This window comes from Corvus cornix, chromosome Z (genome assembly GCF_000738735.6).
Source record: "Corvus cornix cornix isolate S_Up_H32 chromosome Z, ASM73873v5, whole genome shotgun sequence".
Lineage (NCBI taxonomy): Eukaryota > Metazoa > Chordata > Aves > Passeriformes > Corvidae > Corvus > Corvus cornix.
This window is the reverse complement of record NC_046357.1, coordinates 24256053-24277070: the sequence shown is the minus strand read 5'-3', so window position 1 is coordinate 24277070 and position 21018 is coordinate 24256053. Positions and strand designations below refer to the sequence as shown.

The 21018-nt window shown below is 42.0% G+C and overlaps 2 protein-coding genes across 2 annotated transcripts; both read right to left on the bottom strand.

Annotated features, from left to right (window-relative positions):
* Nucleotides 1–555: 555 nt before the first annotated feature.
* RIOK2 (RIO kinase 2) lies at nt 556–13382 on the bottom strand. Its single transcript, XM_010413131.4, has 10 exons — nt 13160–13382; nt 12396–12534; nt 11604–11720; nt 10595–10770; nt 8945–9033; nt 7602–7793; nt 7151–7243; nt 5670–6206; nt 4668–4764; nt 556–3047 (listed from the first exon to the last, which is right to left on the bottom strand). Exons 1-10 carry the CDS (start codon nt 13223–13225, stop codon nt 2886–2888), a joined length of 1668 nt encoding a protein of 555 aa, XP_010411433.1. The 5' UTR covers nt 13226–13382; the 3' UTR covers nt 556–2885.
* A 3945-nt stretch (nt 13383–17327) lies between these two features.
* LOC104698015 (39S ribosomal protein L50, mitochondrial-like) lies at nt 17328–18746 on the bottom strand. Its single transcript, XM_039566991.1, is given in 4 exon segments — nt 17328–17477; nt 17479–17664; nt 17666–17834; nt 18610–18746. Coding segments are annotated over 4 exon segments (534 nt in total). The 3' UTR covers nt 17328–17435.
* Between the last annotated feature and the right edge of the window lie 2272 nt (nt 18747–21018).

The following is a 21018-nucleotide window of genomic DNA, read 5'->3' as shown; positions in this document are numbered from 1 at the left end:
ACACACATGCCTAAGTTTGCATGTCACATTTGCTTACAGCAGTCAAATAATGAAAGAAATTCTTCACTTTGTGAATCCAAGATTAAATTCTAAATTGCACCATCTGAGAACTAATTTTATGATCATGATCTCCAGCTTTCAATCAGCCAGGCTTTCAAAAAAAATAAAAGGTTTTTCAGGAAAGAAAACATGTTACAGTTTCTGATATGATGATACAATATCCATACTGGAAAGTGTCTCTTGTCTCTTCCATTGTTACCTTTTGTTATTTTCATGTGACTTAAGGAGGCCTCCCTTAAACTTTCCATTTACTGTGGATATTGCATCCTACAAATATTCAGAAGCCGGGAAAGTTTATGGGCTTCAGATTGCTAAGTGTAAGTTGGACTACATGATGCCTCTGGTAGTATGATATCTGAAAAGTCACATTAAAATATGATCCATCAGTTTAACTAAAACGAGGTCAAAAAAACCCCAGGATTGTCCTTTTATATTCTTCCTGTCATTTATGTTACAAGGCACAAAGGGTGAAATGAAATCAAAAGTCTGTCTATATCTAGCATAATAAACATGGTTTTATATTTCAGATGCAAAGAGGAGGCACAACCCAAGGTCTTGAAGCAGATGAAAGGCAAAATTTCAGCTCACACACAAAGGTCACATACTGTCAGTCTTATGAAGAAAACTTCAGATCCAGAGTAACACAGAGTCAGAGCTTGGGGAATGATACACACACTCTGCAAATACACACCTGCACTGAAGCTATAGTGAGGATAAGAGGAACAGCCTCGTCTGTGTCTCACCCCAATCCCACAGGATAACTCGGGAGGGAGAGCAGAGCAGGAAGGAAAATGCAGGCTACAGGTCTGGGAATCATGACAGCAGAGAGATGGATGTTTTTAGAGCAGGAATTGCTTCTCTGAAGCCAGGGATTTATAGCTATAGAAAAAGACATCTGAAAGATTCCTTCATAAGATATTAGTAGATAATTTAAGGTAGTGATTAAATGACAAAAAATCTTCCCTGTTGAGAGCCATCTAAAAAAGTTCAGCAACTGGCTTTTGAAACCAGTGTTGTGAAGGAGGTATTTCCTTAAAAACATCATGGTTTTCTTTAATCTTCAGTAGACCATGAAAAGTCATAACTGTACTAGGAACGTATTTAATATTGAGCTAATAACACGTAATCTAAATATCTATTACAATTAAATCACATAGTAACAAATAAAGCGATTTTAGAGTTCTGCTAGCACTTTGCTTTCCATTGTATGGAAAGACAAATATCTGTCATCTATGCCTAACTATCATTTACAAAATTCTCACCCTCCCTTCCTTGCACTTAGAACCTCCAGAAAATAGAGATCACTAGAACACTACCTCTTTGAGAAGAATTATGGAGTTAACAAGCCTGAGGATGCAACTTCTGAGAAAGGAAGAAAATATAGGACTCACTGCCAATGTTATGTCTTGTCAAACATCTCTCCTTGACCATACAAAGGAGCGGGGGAAAGGAAGATGAACCGGGGGCATGCATGAGGTGCGGGAGAGGGCAGGCGACGGCGGGGTAGGGGCTCTGGCTGGGGAGATGCCCGGGGGACCGAAAAGGAGGCAGGGAAGGAGTTTCAGGCTACGAGCGCGGCTCGTTCCTACCCGCGGAGCGCGTCCTGCTGTCCTCGCCTGCAGACCCGCATGCCAGGCTACAGTTTGGGGTGTTAAATGTGAAAAATCCAACTTCCTGCTACTGCTTGTAGAACAGCAGCAGTGTCTGCTTATGGTAACTAGGAAGATAAATGCTCTGGTGTTTGCAGAATGCTCTTGGTGTAAGAATGAGCACTCTTATCTCCAGGGATTGTATTCTAGGGGCTTTTTAATGTTTTGGCGTTTCCTGCTTACTGAGTACTGTCTAGGTCATGTGAAGACACTGTATATTCTAAAAAAAACAACAAACCATCCACCAAACAAGTCCAGAACTGATCAGAATGGATACACAAACGAGACTAAACTCCTGTTGGTCACCTCTGCCAGTACTGACGATTAAAACAGAAATATTAATGGAATGGTGTTGAGGTAGCTCCTTGTGCCAATGACAGTGACATGTATGACGGCTGAACAGTCTCACAAGCAAAATACTGAAAGATTTCTAAACGACTGCTTAATAATGCTTTTATAGATCTTTGTCAGTTGTATTTAGTATTCCATTAAAAATTCAGGCAAATTTTAGATTATTAGCTTTTTAGATCCACTGTAAGCCACTTTTACCTTCAGAATAGTCGTTTAATGGCAGTAGGGTTTTTTGTGCTTCAATATTGTTTTGTAGAACAGCACTTCAAAAATGTGCTTGTGCCAACAAACATTTTAATGATTTCTCCTATTTATGTTTCTAAGATACAGCAAATAAGCAACATCCTGCACTAAGTGATTATTTCAGACATGAAACCAAGTTTTGTTACATCTAATTCCCCAAGTTTTTGAAGATAAAGGAAGTTTTTTGAAGTTAAAGTCATATCTGACTAACTTAGCAGAAAGTATTTCCAATTTACATTTCTGTAAATAATTGTGCATCTAGAATTGAGGAAAAGAAAAAATCTTTTTGTGCCTCTGCACAACAAACACACCACAATTCATTTATGACAAAACACTGCTGGGAATTACTATCATGACCTTAACCAATTCTACTGATACAATGTAAATTACAGTCAAGAGTTCTGACTAGAAACACAACCTCCCAGTTAAAGTCACAGGAACGAGAATGAGGTTTATTAACTTCCAGAAAAATATCTGGTTTGCATAGCAGAGATTGCTCCTTTACATAAAAGGGTTATTGGTAAATTAGCACGATTCTTTCAGCTGTATACATTCCTCATGTTCCACGTGAGCTTTAATAAGCTATCCCCAGAAATTGGCTGCATCCAAGCTTGACTTAATGTTGTGCATATTTTCTCGACGTTGTTTGGTGTAAATATTTGCCTCCCCTTTTTGCAGCCGCTGTTTCAGAGCAGACTTTTGCTGTTTGGTCAGTTGTCGCTTTATCTTCTGTTTCACCAGCTCCTACAAACAAACACACAATTTGGAATCAAAACTCCTTTAAATCATTTAGCACATGACCTGACAACAGAACTTTTTCAGGACCAACATGAATATTCATGATATTCACCTTGACTGGAGAAATGATCAACAAAGTTTTTCCTTGTGAGAAAATCATAAAATGGCTCAGCTGACTGAAAAAGGAGATTCTCTGGTATGGACAAGGTCTGGACGGAGTGCTGTGTGTGTGCTACACCCTCAGGACTCCAAGCACCTAAAGGGGTATGGGCTTATCTGTGCTATTATCTTCTGAGTTATAATAAATAGCATTTTAAATCCTTTTTAATTTTAAAATTAAACTTCAAGTGTGTTTCTTACAGAGATGCTAAAGGACCCACACCTCTCAGTGCAGAACACAGGCCTTCCACCAAAATGTAAAAGCTAGTAATATTGTAGAACATTCCATGTCCAGCAGTAATTATTTGCTTTGTGTTGTTTTTTTTAGCACCCTGATTATTCTGAAGTTTAGATATGCCCCTAAATATGACTGATTCTACTGGAAAACAACAACTCTAACACAAGTGTGGCTAAGAGAAACGGGAAGTTAGCGATTTACAATCCCTCCTCCAGTTTTCCCATTCCATCAAACTGAAGTAGTTCTATGAAATTTCATCTGTTATTTGCACCTCTGCCTCATTCTGAGTTCTGCTCTCCATTGTGATGGCAGTATCTACCCGTAACAAAAACGAAGCCAGGATTTGGCAGACTGTGGCATGGTCCTAACTCAAGTTGCCACACTGATGCCAAGTGTGGCACACACTTGCGTATTTTTTCTTGGAAGAAAAAGAGAAATCAAATTACTTTCATCTGTTTCATCATGGTGGAATCATATTGTGCTGGGAACCTGCTAGAATAAATTCTGCAAGGCAGACACCATTATGACATGTAATCTAATGTAAATTCACCAAATTCTATGCTGAACTGCAGCACTTGGTGGAAACACTCACTAGTCTTTCCATCATCACAACCTACATATGTTGCAAAATTCTCGGTGCTAAGGTAGACATATCACCTACTGCCTAGTCTGGGGTTGAAGAAAAGCACATTAAATTCTGCTGAAAACGTCCTGATTTATGTAATTCAGAAGGTCAAATTCAAATTGCCAAAGAGATTGCTGTTGAATGAGAGTTCACAGAAATCTTTCAGAAAAGAATGTGAAGAAATCTCTAAGAAGACAGGTGAGAAAGGCCAAATTAAACCTAGACTCAAGTATCCAGGTTCAAAATAAAAAATATTAATCGTGGTTAGCAACAGAAATGGATTAACTGATACTGTTAGTGAATTAACATACATTAATATAAATTAGTTATTGGGTAAATGAGAGTTGTTAATGTTGATATGGAGCTTCAGTGAGAGACCAAAAAGCAAAATATGAAGGAGAGTGCTGGAAATCACTCCCTGTAAACCGTATCAATCCTATTTTTCTGTAGGAATGGAGAGACAAACTGGAGAGGTAGATGGTAACAGTGTTTTTAAAGATGATTAATACCAGAGTACATTTTCAGAAACAGGTACTAACAGCTATGTGCAATTTAAGGTGGTCTGAGGGTAAACTAGATGACAGCATAACAAAATAATACTTACTGGAGGAATGGTTGAACAGCTCCCAACGCTTCTGACTGATGTGATGCTCTTAGTCCTTGTTCTGTGCCCAGCAACGGGAATGATGCACTCTTCATTACTGAAACAAACAAATCAATGTGTTATTCCATTAGCAAGATAAACATCCTTTGCCTTTATAAGCACCATGTTTGAGTCTTCACTTTCTGGGCTACAACTTGAAAACTCGCAACAGAACATGCAAGTGCTACAAAGTGTTTTATTTTAAATAATCACATTGGTTGTCCAAGACAGGCACTTTGTGAAAGGAAGAATTTGTAGCACAACAGCCACATAAATATAGAGCACAAGAAGAGAAACCTCAGGGCACTAAAACGCTTTAGATCCTGCACAGTGTTTTGACAATCACTTAACTGAAGTGCAAAAGCAAATGAGGAAGAGTATCAGTTTGATCTCTGTATCCACATACAAGGTGGGCTGGCAAACTCAGGAAACAGATTTTCACATACAAGGGGTTAGTCTGAAGGCAAGCAGGAATTTCTAAGTTTGTCAGGAAAGGAATTAAAATCCAGAACAACACACAGTACAATATAGTTGAATGACAGACTGCAAGGAGCTTGTTCTTAATAACTTCAGGTGAGTGAGCAGCGGAACATTTGCCTTTGACACAAATATTTGAATTACACACTTACTCATAAAAGGTCTTTAGAAGTAGTATTTTAACATCAAGAACTACTTCACTATCAATATTAGCTGAAATGAAGAAATAGGGGGAAAAATCCACCACAGAAAATAGGCTGGTCTATGAAGTGCAAGACCTATTTTCTCATTAGATACTACAACACAGCTGGACAATCATTATACCAATAGGAAAGGTATTCACAGCAGTATTTTCAAAATAAATTAAGTTTTTAGTCTTCAGTTTAAACAAGGACAGCTGAAGAGCAGTTCTTCTTGAGCTGCTTGAAAGATTTACATTTTTGGGGGGAAGATCCACGCTCCTAGACAGTAAATGTGAATCTTTACCTGTAATGCCTGAATTCCTCATTTAAAGCTGATGAGTTGACCAGCTCAGGGCACTCGTCTTCATTCTCCTTACCCTCACAGCACCCTCCTTGACCTGCCTGATCTTCCAGTTCACCAGCATTTTCAGTTAATCTTTTGCCCTTAGAGGAAGTAATTGCAGAACTCTCTGCATCTTCACTGGACTTCCATGGCACAGCTGGCCCTTCAGCTTTTTCCAAGGCTGAATTCAACTCTGCCATATTCAGTGTTTGTGTATTTTCACTGCTTTCAGCTGCATCAGCCTCTTCCTCACTGCTGCTCACAGTATTGTCAGAGGCTCTGCTTTCAGTGAAATCACCCATTTCACATGTGAAGTCTTCACTGTTTTCTTCATCTTTGCTGAAGAACCTGAGCTCCTTCTCAGCATCTTCTGCAAGTTCTAACACCTCTGTGTTGTCATCCTCGTCAGAACTTGCAGGGTAAAGCAGTTCACCATCTTCCTGCATCTCCTTTGCATAGCCACTGGCAGCAATCTCTTTATCAAGAGAACACTCTCTCCTGTGAAAGAGGAATGTTTTCTTTTAATATGCTAAATTCAATAAACCAAGTTACCAATATACTACATTTTGGATTTAAAATCCTAATCAAGCTAGACTAAAATTACCCACACTATCAATAAAGAAGATATACTCTGTTGAAACACACAAAACACCACGTGATGGTGCTGAGCTTTAGATAAAGTACTAACTTAGAATGTAATCCGAGAGAAGAAAACTCTCCAGAAGATGATTCTATCTCCATAACCTGCATTTATGTTTGGTTTTTTTTACAGGAAATCATTTTACTTTAGCAGGAATAACATTTGGATTTAAGTTCAAATCATGCTTAAGCAAACAGATTAATAAAGGGTCTGACATACGAAGGCTGATTACAATGTGAAATTCCTTAGGAAAAGTGCTCAGGATGAAATAAAACTGTTTTCATTGCAACAGTTTCCATCTTAAAATGAGTGAAAAATCAGTTAACTTTTCAGAAGGAGCAAAAGACATTAGGAAGAAAAGTTTAAATGTAATAATGCCTGAGGAGGCAGTCACCCTATTTACAAGCATTTTAAAAATAGTTATAAATGGAAACCCAAGTTAAGCCTCAATATATTAGAATTGTCAAACAGGCTGATTCTGCATCACTGTTAAAATTTCCTGGACATTTAACATTTGGATCAAGATTTCAGATTGATGTCTCTTCCTTGGTTGCAAGAAAATAAAGAAGGCAGCAGAGGATTTTAAAGCACACTTTAGCTTTAGAAAACCACTTACAGTAACTTGGGAGAAAACACAACAGAAATGACAAAAATGTAACTTAAAATTGCACAGTTGGGCCTATTTTTATTTATTTTTTTTTTTATTTCTCCCACAGGCATCTCTCACAAGCATCCATTTTTCTCAGAAAACCAACACTACTGCCATAAGTAGAACAATTCAAACACATCTGGTCATTTCTACCTGATGTCTTTGAATGTTGGGAAGAGCTCGCTCTCGTAGTTGAAGCGTTTCTTGAAGAACTCCCTAATACAGTTAACATCTCTGTCAAAATACCTGTAAAAAATACAGAATTGTACAAATTAAAAATCAGTGAAGGCTATTGCAATGAGAAGCATGGTTTTATTTGAAAATTATTCCTATTAGTGATCCCAAGTGAAAAGGCTAGGAAGAGAAACTGGATGCAGTTTATTTCTGAGCATTTCTTAACAGAACAATATTATTACCTCTGAGAAGCAATTAATCACGTATTTATTCTGCAGAAACATTTCTCCTCATTCTTTGTTGGGAACATTACTTGTGCTTGCAGAAAAGGATTCAGGAAAAGACTTATGGAAACAAGTCATGGTTGACTGTTTGCTGTCACCAACATTTGTCAGATTGACCTCGAAAACACATTTAAATCTAAACCTACCATTCAGCATTTGCATGCGATGTTGACATCATCTGAGGGAAATCTATCAAAGTGGCATGGTCGTCATTATCCAAGATGAGATTAAACTCATTGAAATCCCCATGGATCAGACCATGATTGGCAAGTTTTACAATCAGATCCATTAATTCACTGTAGACAGCAGCAGGATCTTCCATTTGGTGCACCTGGCACCTGAAAAGTTAAATAAAATATTCTGAACCTTGAAAGACCTCATTTAAAAATACAAATAAAGTACACAAAATACATCTGACAGAATGCCAGGGTAATTCAAGTCAAAAGGGCCCTCAGGTCTCTCTGGTCCAGCATCCTCCTCAAAGCTGAGTCAAATCAGAGACAGACCAAAGCTGAGGGCTTTGTTTAGTTAGGATAGAAAACTTCCAGTTATGGAGAGAGCCTGTGAAACCTTCCCAAGCAACCTGTGCCACTGCCCCTCTGTCCTCAAGAGGAGAGAATACCTCCTTATACCCTGGCTAAACCTCATCTAAACTCACACTCACTGTCTCCCATGGAGCACTGCTGTCATAATGCATTATGTAAATAACAGGGCAGCAAACTTTTTCTCCTGTTTTAGGTAATCTTATCATGTCAGTAGAACCTAAGTCTTCTTGCACTGAAATTCAAATAGGCCATTGCATTTTCTTTTATAAAATCAGATTTTCTAGATTATGTTAGGAAAAGAAGAAAAAGTGAACTTCCACTGCAGACTTCCACAAGAACTTGGTGTTCCACACAATGGATGTGGAATTATTAAACAAATGAAGGTGGGGAGACAAAACACAATCAAGTCTTTTCCACATTACTCTTCAACTGTTATACTTTGGAATTAATTCCCTCTTGATTAAACTTCAGATCTTGAATACTATACAGGAGCGTGGGCTGGTTTGTTCTATTACTAAACACTTTAAATCTTGGGATCGGATCTGGGTTATTGTATATTGTATGAAACAGACAGGCCTTTTGCATTCAAAACCAAACCAACCCTTCACGTACAAACCTCAATAATATTTACTGTTTTTAAAGCTTGGAAAACTCAAGAAAAATAATCTTTCTCAAAGGTGCAAAACCAGATTATACATTGTATTCTCTATAAACAGAGCAGAAGTTCTACAACAGTGAGTTACAAACTCAACTGAATTAAGACAGTAAGGATCACAAACTGGAGCTCAGAACATGACAGATATTATATCCAATACTCTGTATATAAAGTAACATTCAGAATGTGCAATTTCTGTGTATAAAACAAGGAAAAACCCTAACCCTGTTACTTTTCCTAGGGTTGTTAGGGTCCCTGTAACACAGAGAGTTCAAGCTTCACTACTTACAAAGGATATCCATCAACAAGTTCCATAACAACAGCATGCCTGTTGTAGTCTATGGGCTTTGGAACAGGAAATTCTCTGTCGTGCAAAGCCTGGAAAGAGAAAACACACTGAAAACTTAAAATTAAATAGTTAAGAAAATATTACATATACTGACAAACGCACATCTAAGATAAGCAGTACATATCACTATGATAGCAGCATATATTGCCCCAATCACATGCTTAAGAAGGAAAACAGCCTCACAGCCATTTGAACTTTCACTGCCAAGAAAAATAAAATTCCTAAGTTTAGACACTGAGTGGACTGCCCAAGGTTTAATAACTGTGCATCTGCAAGAAAACCACAACAGGGTGGAGAAATGACAGAACCTTATCCAGTACATTAGCTGGAGAAATCAGCAGCAGATAACTGGAAATAGGGTGTTGGGCATTAGAAAAGAATTCTACATCAAGCTGCTGCCAATACACTCCTGCCTGACTAGTCAACCTATACTCAGTTGCTGTAAAAACAAAAAGTTCATTCTTAAATAGTAATAATCAGCATTATACCACACTTAAAATTAACCAAAGGTGGCTCATAATATTTTGAAGCTCTCCTGTTTGCCTTTTCTAGCACAAATTTAGTCATTCACTCAATCCAGTCAACTTTTTAATGGGTTCATTCTCTTTTTACTCATTCTGTTGTTACCAGTGAACTTTTCTAAGATAGAAACTTTCCTAAGATAGAGTCCTAAGCTAAAGCAACATAAATACAGTTTTTGTTGCTTAAGTATTATACTATTACTGTTTTTCAGCACTCAATTAATCCTGCCCCAACCCTCTGCCCAGGGAAACGGACCCCCACAATTACATTCCTACGAGTTCTGACCACACAAGGTTTTACCAGTTGGACCACCTGGACCAATACAGAAGTTCTAAATTATGGTGTCAGTTCTCTCTTTCTCTGTTCAGGCCACTGAGAGAATCCATCATGGTTCTTTTTCAGAAGAACAAGAAAATAATATTTTATGTATATATTACTCTTGGATAGCACAGAAGGAGAAAGGAAAACTAGTTTTTTATTAATAATTAATTTTCAGCTATCATCTTTCATCACTATACAATATCTGTGGTTTTTTAAAGCAAGTAAAAAACCACAGAATTCAAGAGTAGCAGTATATGCTTGGAAATGAAATCTTTTCTCACAGCGCAGAACTAAGTATGCCTTTTTAGATCAAAACACCAGTTTTGATCTGAAAGATTTCTCAACAGCACAGCAACAAGTGAAAGCTTGGTAAAATAAAAAATAGATTAATTTTAAAAAATGACAGCTGTTTCCTAGTTCATGCAATAAACTTGAAAGGAAAAACTGCAGAATTGGTGATATATAGATTGTCTTACCATAAATAATGATGTAAATTTGAAATTCTCTCATGGCACCTGATTCTGTTCCATGTTATTTCCATGGCAAAGCTTATTTTTGGCACTGGGAAGTGTACAAAGCATGTAGCATTGAAAGTTTCTGAAATGTGTACTTTAAGTCCATTAGGGGAAAGAAAAAATGAAGCACAAATCCTACCAGCACTGCAAACACAAACTGATGAAAAGACAGCCTGAGAGGCATCTTCCACTGTGTCCCACCACTGCTGGCACTGTGTGAGTGGCCACCTACCTTCATGTAGGCAAACTCTTTCATTGCTGCTATCCGGGACAAGTACAGCCAGGACATTTTGTGCCTGTGCTTGTGGTAGTCACGTTTGTTTTTCAGGTTGCGGAAGGAGGTTCTCCCCAGCCGGTGCAATTTCAGTGCAAACTGTTGCTCCTCTTCGTTGGCAACAATATAAATATCTAGAAGACATTTATCTTCAGCACAGATCTAAGAAATGAATGATATCTAACAAGCCAGCCAAAAAAGTGCAGTGAAAGTTTGTTACCTCACTCCTCACTGATCCTGACACAAAAGTTCTACCAGAGTTAGCAAAGGCAGCTAATTACATTGTGTGTATAAGAGATCTGAACATGAAGAAATTACTGTTTAAGAGTTCATGGTACTCCAATAGAGAAAATGCTGATGGGATCTGAAGCATCTTTCAGTGTTCTGGTGTTCTTAGCCACACCCTGGAACAGCTTCTCCTTCCTGCTGAGTGGACAGACAACTCAAGGAACCAGATCCTTTAATTTAAAGTGTTAACAAATACCCTAAATTTAATTTCTAGCATTTGTCCCAAATAATCCCATTCTCCAATTACAGAAGTCACATTCTGTGTCAAAATACATGCACATAAGAGGAACCAAGATAGTGTTCCAATAATTTTGAGCCTACTTTACTTTATTACTTTATTTTTACATGGGATGAAAAAGCTGAAATTATTTTTTAGTTAAATGGTTTGAAACTCTTCACAAAGCACAACACAAGCAGCACCTGTCTGCAAAGTACCTTTTTAAATGATGAACTAAGAAACAGACAAAATGGGCAAAGTGCAACTACACTTTTGTGCAAAAATACTCAAATGTAGCCTCACACAGCACTTGAACATGCTATGTTCAAATACATCTTGGTGTCTGACAGATTAACTGATCTGCCTAACCAGAGGAGAGCTCCCCTAGTTTCTAGCAAAATATTTGCAATATTGCAGATGTGTTTGCTTAAAAAAATTATTAAAAATGTTATTTTAATTTACCTGATTCTTTGCCGACACCCATCTGGTTTCCCAGAGAATTGATGACTTGTCGGGAAGAGAGAGTTTTGAGAGCCAGGTAATCATATCCTGCATTAGTTAACCGATAACCCTGGACAGCTATGAAAAAAATAAACCACATTTCACTCCTTATTATGCATACATCATATTTAAAGTAAGTCTCAATTTAGTTTTGTTTCTTGTTTCCTAAAATACGTAACACCCATATAATATTTCACCCCTTGGCTCTTATCAGCCCAATTCAACTGAATGGTGAGATGTTTAAATTGGATTGGAGCAATCCTCAGTCCTCTGAAGAACTGGGACAAAAGGGAGAGGTATTTCCCATATACTTCCCTGCTGTGTTTTCAGGGCCAAATCCAACTAAAAGGGTGAAGGGAAGGGGGAAAGGCCTGCACAACTTTGTCACACGGCAGATAATAAAAACTGCTTCAGCAGCTGTTCCTGAGGTGGTGAAAGGTCCAAGTCTGTTCCAGAACTGTGAGGATATCATTTCAGTTGATTCCTATATGCACTTGATTGTGATGTGATGATTCTTTTTACCTTATTCTGAACAAAAAAGAATCTTTTTTCTGCCTGTCACCTCTACAGCTACAAACAGACATAGCAGACACAGCATCTGGTGCTGCACAAACCCACATTCCCAGGCTAAGTCCAAGAGATGGGAAAGCAAACACTCTGGTCACTCCTACATCCCAACCTGCTGGGCAGGTACCACTGTGAGGCACTGGGGACAGGATGAGAAAGGGACTCCAACACAAAATTCAAACTCACTTTTAGTTCGTTCATAAGCCAGAAGTTTGTGCTTCGCCAACTCTCTCAAAATTTTATTACAGCCACCATGTTTAAGGCTGGCAATGGAAGCAATTAAGCTAGCAGGAACTATTTCATGGTTCTTCATGCCCATTTCCACCTAAAAGAAAATTAAAACCAGATTTGTCAGCCCTGTGTTCAACAATGAAGTATCAGATCTCACTCAAGAGTAAAATCCCTTTTCAAGGATGCAATTTTTAAAGACTATAGACTTTGAGACTTCGTTTTCTAAGTTTTAAGACTTAACAAACGTTTCAGTTTGCCTCACTGTTCCTTGGCAGCTTACGTACAACAACCCACCCTGGAAAGTTCTTCAGTGCCACAACATGAGTGGCTGATTAGATTTTAGTCCCAGTCACGGGGAGCACAGAGAGCGGAGGCGCTGGTGATGCTGCCTCACCGTGATGGGTCTGCGATCATCCGGCCATCCTCAGGGACCACCCGAGCATATCCAGGGATCCACCGGCCATCTCCAGCGACCCCAGAGGCATCCCAGGGACCCTCCTGGGCATCCCCAGAAAACTCCCGAGCGTCCCCACGGACCCCCTGCCCTTCCCGATCCTCCCCAGCCGGGCGGCCGAAGGAAACACCGGCCCGGAAGCGGCCCTCCCCAGCAGAACAGGCCAGCGCGGAGCCAGGCGGCACCACAGGTCGGGCCCCTCCCGCCGCCAGCTGCGACACGCCCGGCCCGGCCCGGCCCGGCCCCGCTGCCCGTGCCCGCTCACCGCGGTCAGCACTCTGAAGTGCTCTCGGGACAGGTACCGCAGCATCACCACGTTCAGCTTCCCCATGGCCGCAGAGGAGCAGGAACGAGAAAAAGAGGAAAAGGAGAAAGAATATCAGGAAAACGACGAGGAGAAGGATAAGGAGGAGGGTGAGGAGGAGAGCGGGCCGCACAGGCGCAGCAGAGCTCTGGGTAGGTCCTGGCAGCTGCGTGCGCTCCCGCGCTCCGCCAGGTTCCAGTGCGCTCCAGGTGCGCTTCGCCTCTCACCGAGCGGGGATCAGAACCAGAAAGCAGCGAGATTCTGCTCGGAGCTCGGCGGGAGTCCCGTCCATCCCTCCCTCCCGCAGCGGAGTTATTTGTCCCGCCCGTACAGCTGCCAGGACCCGTTGCCCTGAGGAGTCCTTCCCCCTCGTCACGTGATGCTGTGGGACCGTGTGGAATGAGGGAATGGCGGTGTGTGTCCGGGTGGAAAAGAGCTGTCTTTTCGGGAGGATAACCCGGTGATGCAAACACATATAAACACGAATCCAGGCGTTTTGGCAAGCTGATGTGGAGAAAAAGCTCTTTGGTCTTCATTTACACTTTTATAGCAAATATTTCACTAGGAGAAAGTGAAGAATATTAACGTTCCACCACTTCAACCCCTGTAAAAGCAAGTTCTGAATGCCAAAATGTCAATGCTTGTTGCAGTTTCCTTCACGTTAACATACCAGAACTGCATCCAGCATATTTTTTTCCTCTTCCTTTTTTTTTTCTTCCTTTTCCCCACTATTTTATATAGGAAAATAAGAATGAAAGAAAATTCTAATTTCCCTCAGCCAGTCATCTGCGTTCAACTGTCTGTTCAGCTATTTTGAAAAACGAAGAAAAAACCCAAACAAGAAAACCTAAAGAGCAGAAGACAGCCAGGTGCACATATTGTGAACAAAGATCCATATTTATGATCTGTGATCTCTCAGTCTTACATCCCTTAGACTACGTATTTGCTCGTTATAATTTCCATCCTTTATTGTGGTTTGTAAATCTTAAGAGAATATATAATTGTTATAGATTACAGGCAAAATTAATTTTATCTGTCTTTGTTTTTATCTGCCTGGTAATGCCATGGTCAGTACACTCCGACAAGTCCATTTTATGGACACACAACAGGAAATAGGCTGAACTGCATCCTCCAAAACACTTTGATTTTGGCCCAATTCCTCATCAAGCTGACACAAAACAACTGTTCACCTTCTCCAGGCACATTTAGTAGCAAAAAAAGACCTTTTTTTTCTACCCTTTACTAGGTTTTTTTTTTTTAAGAACCTTCGGCTTTCCTGCCTTGCTCTCATTCTAGACCCATGAACTGAAAAGATCCTGTCACTGATTTTGGCAAAGATTTTGCCCCCTGTTCAGAAGGGGAAGAAAGAGAAACTTCCAGCTTCAGTAGACAGGGAAATGAAGACGTGAGGCTTGGTGTCCTTGTGCAGCTTTCCATTATGAATTTATTACCTTTGTCTATATTTTCCATTATAATCTGACTGCCTGAAGAACCAGTAAATAAATTCTGTGTTCCTGATATTTCACTATTCCACTTGCCAACAGAAGTAGAAAGAATCCCAAAGAATCCACAGTTGTGTAGATATAAATTATTCCAAATTATTCTGCAGGGATCTGTTTTCTTCTAAGGCTGTGAAATCTCCAGGAAGAGGAGATCCAATCATTACAGTCAAACTTATTGATTGCATTCTAGAAATAGAAAATGCTATGGGAAATAACTTTCTCTCCTTCAGAATTTAATGAACACTTGTTTTGCTTTGCATGACTGTAATTCTGAAAAGATTACAATATAAACTGCTCTTTCATGTACAGGAATTTATGTGTAAACTTATGAAAAAAGAACCAAACACCAAGCAAAAAAACAAACAAAAAAACCCCACAACCCCGACCCCAAAAAAACCCCCAACAAACCAACAAAACACCCAAACCACTCAAAATAATAATAAAAAAAGGAAAGTAATTAAAACTAAACCCCAGCACTTCACAGCAAACACAGCACTTTGATTTAAAATTTCTGACTTGGCTGGAACACGTTGTGTGAATGCTGAGTGTTAAAAGCAGACATCTGATCTCCAGAGAAAATAATTAAATGGTTACTTTTTCCTTTAAGTAGAAACTGTCTGGATGCTTAAGGAGAATGTATCCCATCTGATCCACAACTCAGGGATGTAAAGTTGTGAAGTCTGGTGGCATGTTCCACAAATTCACAGATTACTTGGGCCACACTGTACTGCAAGTACACAGTGGTTTGATGTTTTCAAGTGAAAGTAAATTTAGGTAAAAGCAGAAGTAAAGTGAAACTCAACTGCATTGTGTGTTGTAAAACCCAGCATGCTTCATACTCTGTAAAGAAAACATAAATTTTGACTATGTTGAGCGTTTCATTCTGTAAGAGCCCTTGTTGACTTATGGTAAGATATGTGTTCCGGTTTGGCCAAATTTAGAAATATATCCTCTGAGAGAAGGCACAACCACCCCTCCCCCACCAGGTTCGGGAAAAAATAAATTTTCCTCGAAGGAAAGTGAAGGAGATAAAACTATTTATTTAACAAACACACGGGAAAGGAAAATAATGCTAAATAATAAAATCTCTCGCTGTGAAGAAAAACCTGGGAAAGTGTTAGAGTCCTCCCTTTGGTCTCCTCGGAGCTGGGGCTTGGGCCAGGGCCAGGCCCTCTGTGCTCGGTGGAAAGTCCTCCCGATGTGTTCTGATATTGAAGCAGTCCAGCAGAAAAGGGAGAAAATCCGAAATTCCAGGGAAGGAAAAGCAAAGTTCAACTCTCAGTCTCTCTCCGGAGAAAAGGAACTGAACAACTGGCCAGAAGCTGACTGGGAAGCAGCAATCCAGGTGCCTCCTCACTCCCCTGTGGCAGCTGGGAAAAAAACGCTATCTCTGTGTGACCTTGAACAAGCTGCAAACTGCTTTGAAGAAGTTTTGCTCAGTTTTTCCTTCCCCCTCTCAGACTCAGTTTAGAGGTATAGAAAGGCACAAAGTTAATTTCTGGGCATAGAGCAGCGACATGGGATACACATCATAAAGTCACCCCAGGACAATATGAAACAGGTCAATGGAACAAATATTTTAACAAATATTTTGAGGTTGGTTTTTTTTCCTTTTGAGAAAGGGAAATGGAAAGATCACAGCATCCTGAAGGCTAGAACAGGTAACACAGACTTATCCTCACACCAGTCATGTTGGCAACTCCTTCAGTAGTTTTGACAGCCAGATCTGGGGCAAACAGGAGCAGGCTGAAGAAATCCAGCCAGGCAGACAGCTACAGTCCCATTCATCAGTCCTGGAAAAAGCATTCCAGAGCTTGGCATCTGTGCTCCAATGCTTGCCAAGCACATCCCAGGAGTGGCCACGTGGGTGTTGGCTTTCACAGCAGAGAAACAGAAGGAAAGGAGGAGATCTGTGTGAGCCACAGTGTGAGCAGTGGGGAGCACGCTGGCATAGTCCTGTGAATTGGGAGGGTAAGAGCTGGAAAACTCGTGGGTTGGGATAAAGACAATGTAATAGGGAAAGCAAAGGCTGCACACATAAGCAAAGCAAAATAAGGAATTAATACCCGGCTTCCCATGGCTGGGCAGGTGTTCAGCCATCCCCAGCAGAGCAGGGTCCAATCATAAATCACGGCAACTTGGGAGAACAAATGCCATCACTCCAAATGTCCCCTGCTTACTTCTTCTTCCCCCATTTTATACTCTCAGTCTGATGCCATATGGTCCGGAATATCCCTTCGGTCAGTGTGGGTCACCTGTCCTGGCTGTCCCATGTACCCCCAGTCCTTCACCAGTGTGGTAGTAAGAAAAGAAGGAAATGCCTTGGCTCTGTGCAAGCCCTGCTTAGCAAAAACATCTGTGTATTATCAGCCCTGAGTTCAGCACAGGTCAAAAACACAGCCCCATGCCAGCCCTTGGGAAGAAAATTAACTCTACCCCAAAACCAGCACAGAGGTGCAGGGCAGAAACTGTGGAGATGGTCCCCTTGTTGATCCCCAATGGATCCTGTCAGTGCCTGGCAGCAGGGAAAGGGCAGGGAGCAGCTGGCAGCGCCCACGCTGCACCAGTGCCTCACCAGAACTGGTCTGCAGGGAAAAAAGAGCAGAACAGGAACAGCCAAACCCAAGCACAGTTCAGTGAATCTTTATTAGTGAAATTCACAGACCTCACCCCAGCGGGAGGGCTCTGCTGCTGCCCTGCAGCACAAGCCAGGCACGGGGACGCTCCACGGGGACTCACTGCTGCCAGATGATTTTCAGGTTCGGGGGAAGCTCTGCCGGCTGCGAGTTCATCGAGCTTGGTCCCGTCCTTCACAGGGGTGCGATAGAAACCCAGCACGTCCCCAGCGCGGCGCAGCTGGTGCAGCCGCGAGTTGGGCACAGCGTGGCCCAGCTCTGCGGCCAGCTGGGCCAGCAGGCGATGCTTCAGCCTGGTCTCCCTCAAGGGAGTCTGCTGCCAGTCCTCGAGGGACACACGGCCCAAAGACCTCCCTGACGTGGGACTCGAGGCAGGTCCGCAGGTTCTCGGGAGGGAGGTAGCTCCGGCTGCGCGGCGGGGGGCAGATCAGGCTGCGCTCACTCCTCTCCTCCTTCTCAGGAGCTGCTCCGTCTGCTTCCACGTCTTTCTCCTCCTTCCTGCTGGCACCGGAACAGAAACATTTTCAGCCTCTGGGCTACTCAAGACAGAGTCAGAGCACATTTGTACTCATGGTGATTTAAATCAGACTCAGTCCAGACAGTTCACACATCCCATGGACACAGCAGGTCCATTGTCCATGAGGAACAGAAGTGCCCAGGCAGGGTTTGGCTTTCCCCAAGTGCTGCTCACCACACAGGCTGCCTCTGCCAGGCAGTCACCCACCCACTCACCTTATTTCACTGGTCTGAGTGAAAACAGCACTTTAACCCGACTAATTACTTGTTTCCTGTTACAGCTCCATGTTCTAATTTGCTGTGGATAAAAACCACAACAGAAAATAACCACTACTACAGAAAAAAATCAGTGCCCACCTGTAAAAAACATCATCACCAGTTTAAGTAAAAAAATTGGACTTTCTCATCTGCCACAACTCAGTCAACAACCCACGCGTGGTTTCACGTAAAATGTTAGAGAGGAATTATTTTTCATTCCTGTGAAATCCCTCTTTTCCCACTCGTAATAAAAGCAGTAACAGCTCTAAAGGCTCCAACCCTACACCACTGCACCCGCCCGCCAGCAGTGCACCTCGTGGGCGCTTGCTGAACCTGTGGAGTCTCCTTCCCTAAGGGCATTCCAAAGCCGCCTGGACAAATCCTGAGGGACTTGCTCAGGGGGTGTCCGGCTAAGTGACCTCCAGAGGGCCACGGCCCGGTGAAGGCCCAGCATGCGGACAAGGCCAGAAGCCACCCCCAGCTCGTGCCCTGCGGGTACCTGCGGCCGCCCCAGAACGCCCCTGAGCCCCGCCGGGCCGAGCCCGGCAGCCGCTGCCTCGCCGCCCGCAGCGCCCGCAGTGCCGCCATGCTGGAGGCGCGCCGGGCGCCTTCCCGCGGCCACCGCGAGTGACGCATTTCCGTCGCGCCCCGCAAAGCCTCACGGGAAATGTAGTCCGCCCCTCAACCCCCCACCCACCCGTGCCGGGAAACGCGGAATGTGTGAAAATTTCCTTCGGGAAGGATGTTCTCTGATGTTTGGCCTTTGTGTTCTTTCAGGCCTAATCGACAGGAAGGGATATTTAATCAAGCAGGCAACAAGCTGTAAGTGATGTCCAGGTGTTGGAAAGTTCATAGAACCACAGAATATGCTGAATTGGATGGGACCCATCAGGACCATCGAGTCTAATTCCTGGCCCTGCACAGCACCAGTCCCAGAAGTCACACCATGTACCCGAGAGAATTGCCCCAAGGCTTCTTGAGCTCTGTCAGGCTGGTGCCATTTCAGTGATTTCCTAAGAGTTACACTGCTTTTCCTCACTGGAAAGTCTAGCATGGAAACATATTTTCCTTTTCCAGTTGGTATATGGAAAGGCAAAATGTGATGCTACAGTGTCAGGTTTAATGAAAGAGCAAGTTCTGATGTCCTGTAACACAGTGTACATGTGAAAAAAATGGTTGTCAGACCAGACATGCCCACATGGAGGTGCACAGCTGCAAGCCAGATTTTCCACCCAAATCCCACTGACGTGCCCACCCATATTGCAGCGACATACAGACTTCTGTGTTGCTTAGCAAAAATTTTTCAGTGAAAAATACTGATGCTGTACAAGCAGTGTACCAGCACTGCAGTTTATATGAATCCACACAACAGCCATTCACGCAAGTCCAGACCCATAGACTTGGATTATTTGCTTTATTTTCTTTCTCCCCATCCTGCAGACCAGTACTCCTGGAGGGAAGGACAGCACAGGCACTGCTGGACAAACATCATACACTCAGGAACAACACCCTCTGCAACCTTGGACATTGGCACGTTTTTACCACAAAGACCCAGTGTTTGCCTGAAGAATGACGTCGTTTCTCCGTTCGTTTGGCTCATGCAGTGACCCCTCTGGCCTCCACATGGACAGGGTGAGACAGCTGATTTCTCTCTCTGCAATACTGTCCTCCCTAGGGCGCTTCCTCACTTTGTCCTTGAGCCTCTCTTGTGCCTCTGCATGCCAAGGTCAGTGCTTGTAGGAAATCTCAGGAAGCTGCCAGCCTGACAGTCAGCAGAGAAACCTCTGCAAGAGCTGAGAGCGCCGTCCAGTCGAAGGCCTTGTGCCTGTGTTCCTCTGTTTTCTTGCACGTTGCCCTTCCTGACCCATGCTGTTTTGCTTTTTCTTGCCGAAGGGTGCTGTGGCACATAACATGGACATAAAGCCTTCCCTGCTTTACAGTGTTTGCTTTACATTCCGTTTCTCCCATCCTCAGAAAGACAAACCCCATGCTGTGTTAAAGTTTCTCCACCACAACAGAGGCATCTAAGATAGATTACAAATATTTTTAATGACATACATTATCTAAGACCCTCTTGAGACCAAGAAGGTGTCATACTGGTGGTCTTCTTCTTCAAAACCAGAGTTTGGGTCCTGTTGTTCCTGGTTTGGCTAGAAGCTGACACAGGAGGGAAGTACTTGGAAGTGTTTTTTTTCCCAGTGTTGGCTGTGATATGGTCTGACAGGCTATTACAGAAAATCTGTGGGAGTCTTCTTGAAAAAAAGCAGTGTCAGACACTTAGATACCACTTTAAATAATCCCCTGCAGCCCAGCTTGCATTCTTAACTCTTTCAGAAGTATATAAAAGTATTTACAGGTGGATGCTTGCTGTTATGAGCCTTTCTAGGCTTTCTAACCCTTCAATCCAGCAATCCGAGCACCGTAGGATTACAGGTCTCACAGAGACTTACTGTCGTCACAGAGGACAGAGGAGATAAAAAAGTGAATGGACATGATGCTTAAACTTTTCACTTAATTTAGAAGTGGGAGCTTTCAGGCAGGAATATGGAATGAGAAATCATGGCACAATTATGTCACTGTAAGGTGTTAGTATGCAGACCCATACTGTGCAGAAATAACAGTGATATTAAAATGACACTGGAAAAGAGTATATTTCTATCACACCATAATGATTACTTTGGGAGTACTTGTACTTTAAAAAATAAGTTATAGTAGTATCATTTGCTTAATAATAATAAGAGGAAAAAGCTTGCATCATGAGGGGAATGCAGTGCACTTGCATTTAACCAAACAACTAACCTGGCCCATAAAAAAGTACAAAAATCACTGCCTGCAGTAACTATTCCCATGGCAAATTGGTGTATTATCCAAACTGTAATTCTTTCTCACAGAGGTAGTGTTTGAACTC

Excerpts from the sequence above, each read along its gene's own strand:
- RIOK2 (XM_010413131.4), bottom strand. The coding sequence starts at position 13,225 with ATGGGGAAGCTGAACGTGGTGATGCTGCGGTACCTGTCCCGAGAGCAC. Across the intron at positions 11,721-12,395 it reads GGCTTATGAACGAACTAAAA|CTGTCCAGGGTTATCGGTTA; the intron begins GTGAGTTTGAAT and ends TTTTTTTCATAG. Across the intron at positions 9,034-10,594 it reads AAGAGTTTGCCTACATGAAG|GCTTTGCACGACAGAGAATT; the intron begins GTAGGTGGCCAC and ends TTCTCTTTCCAG.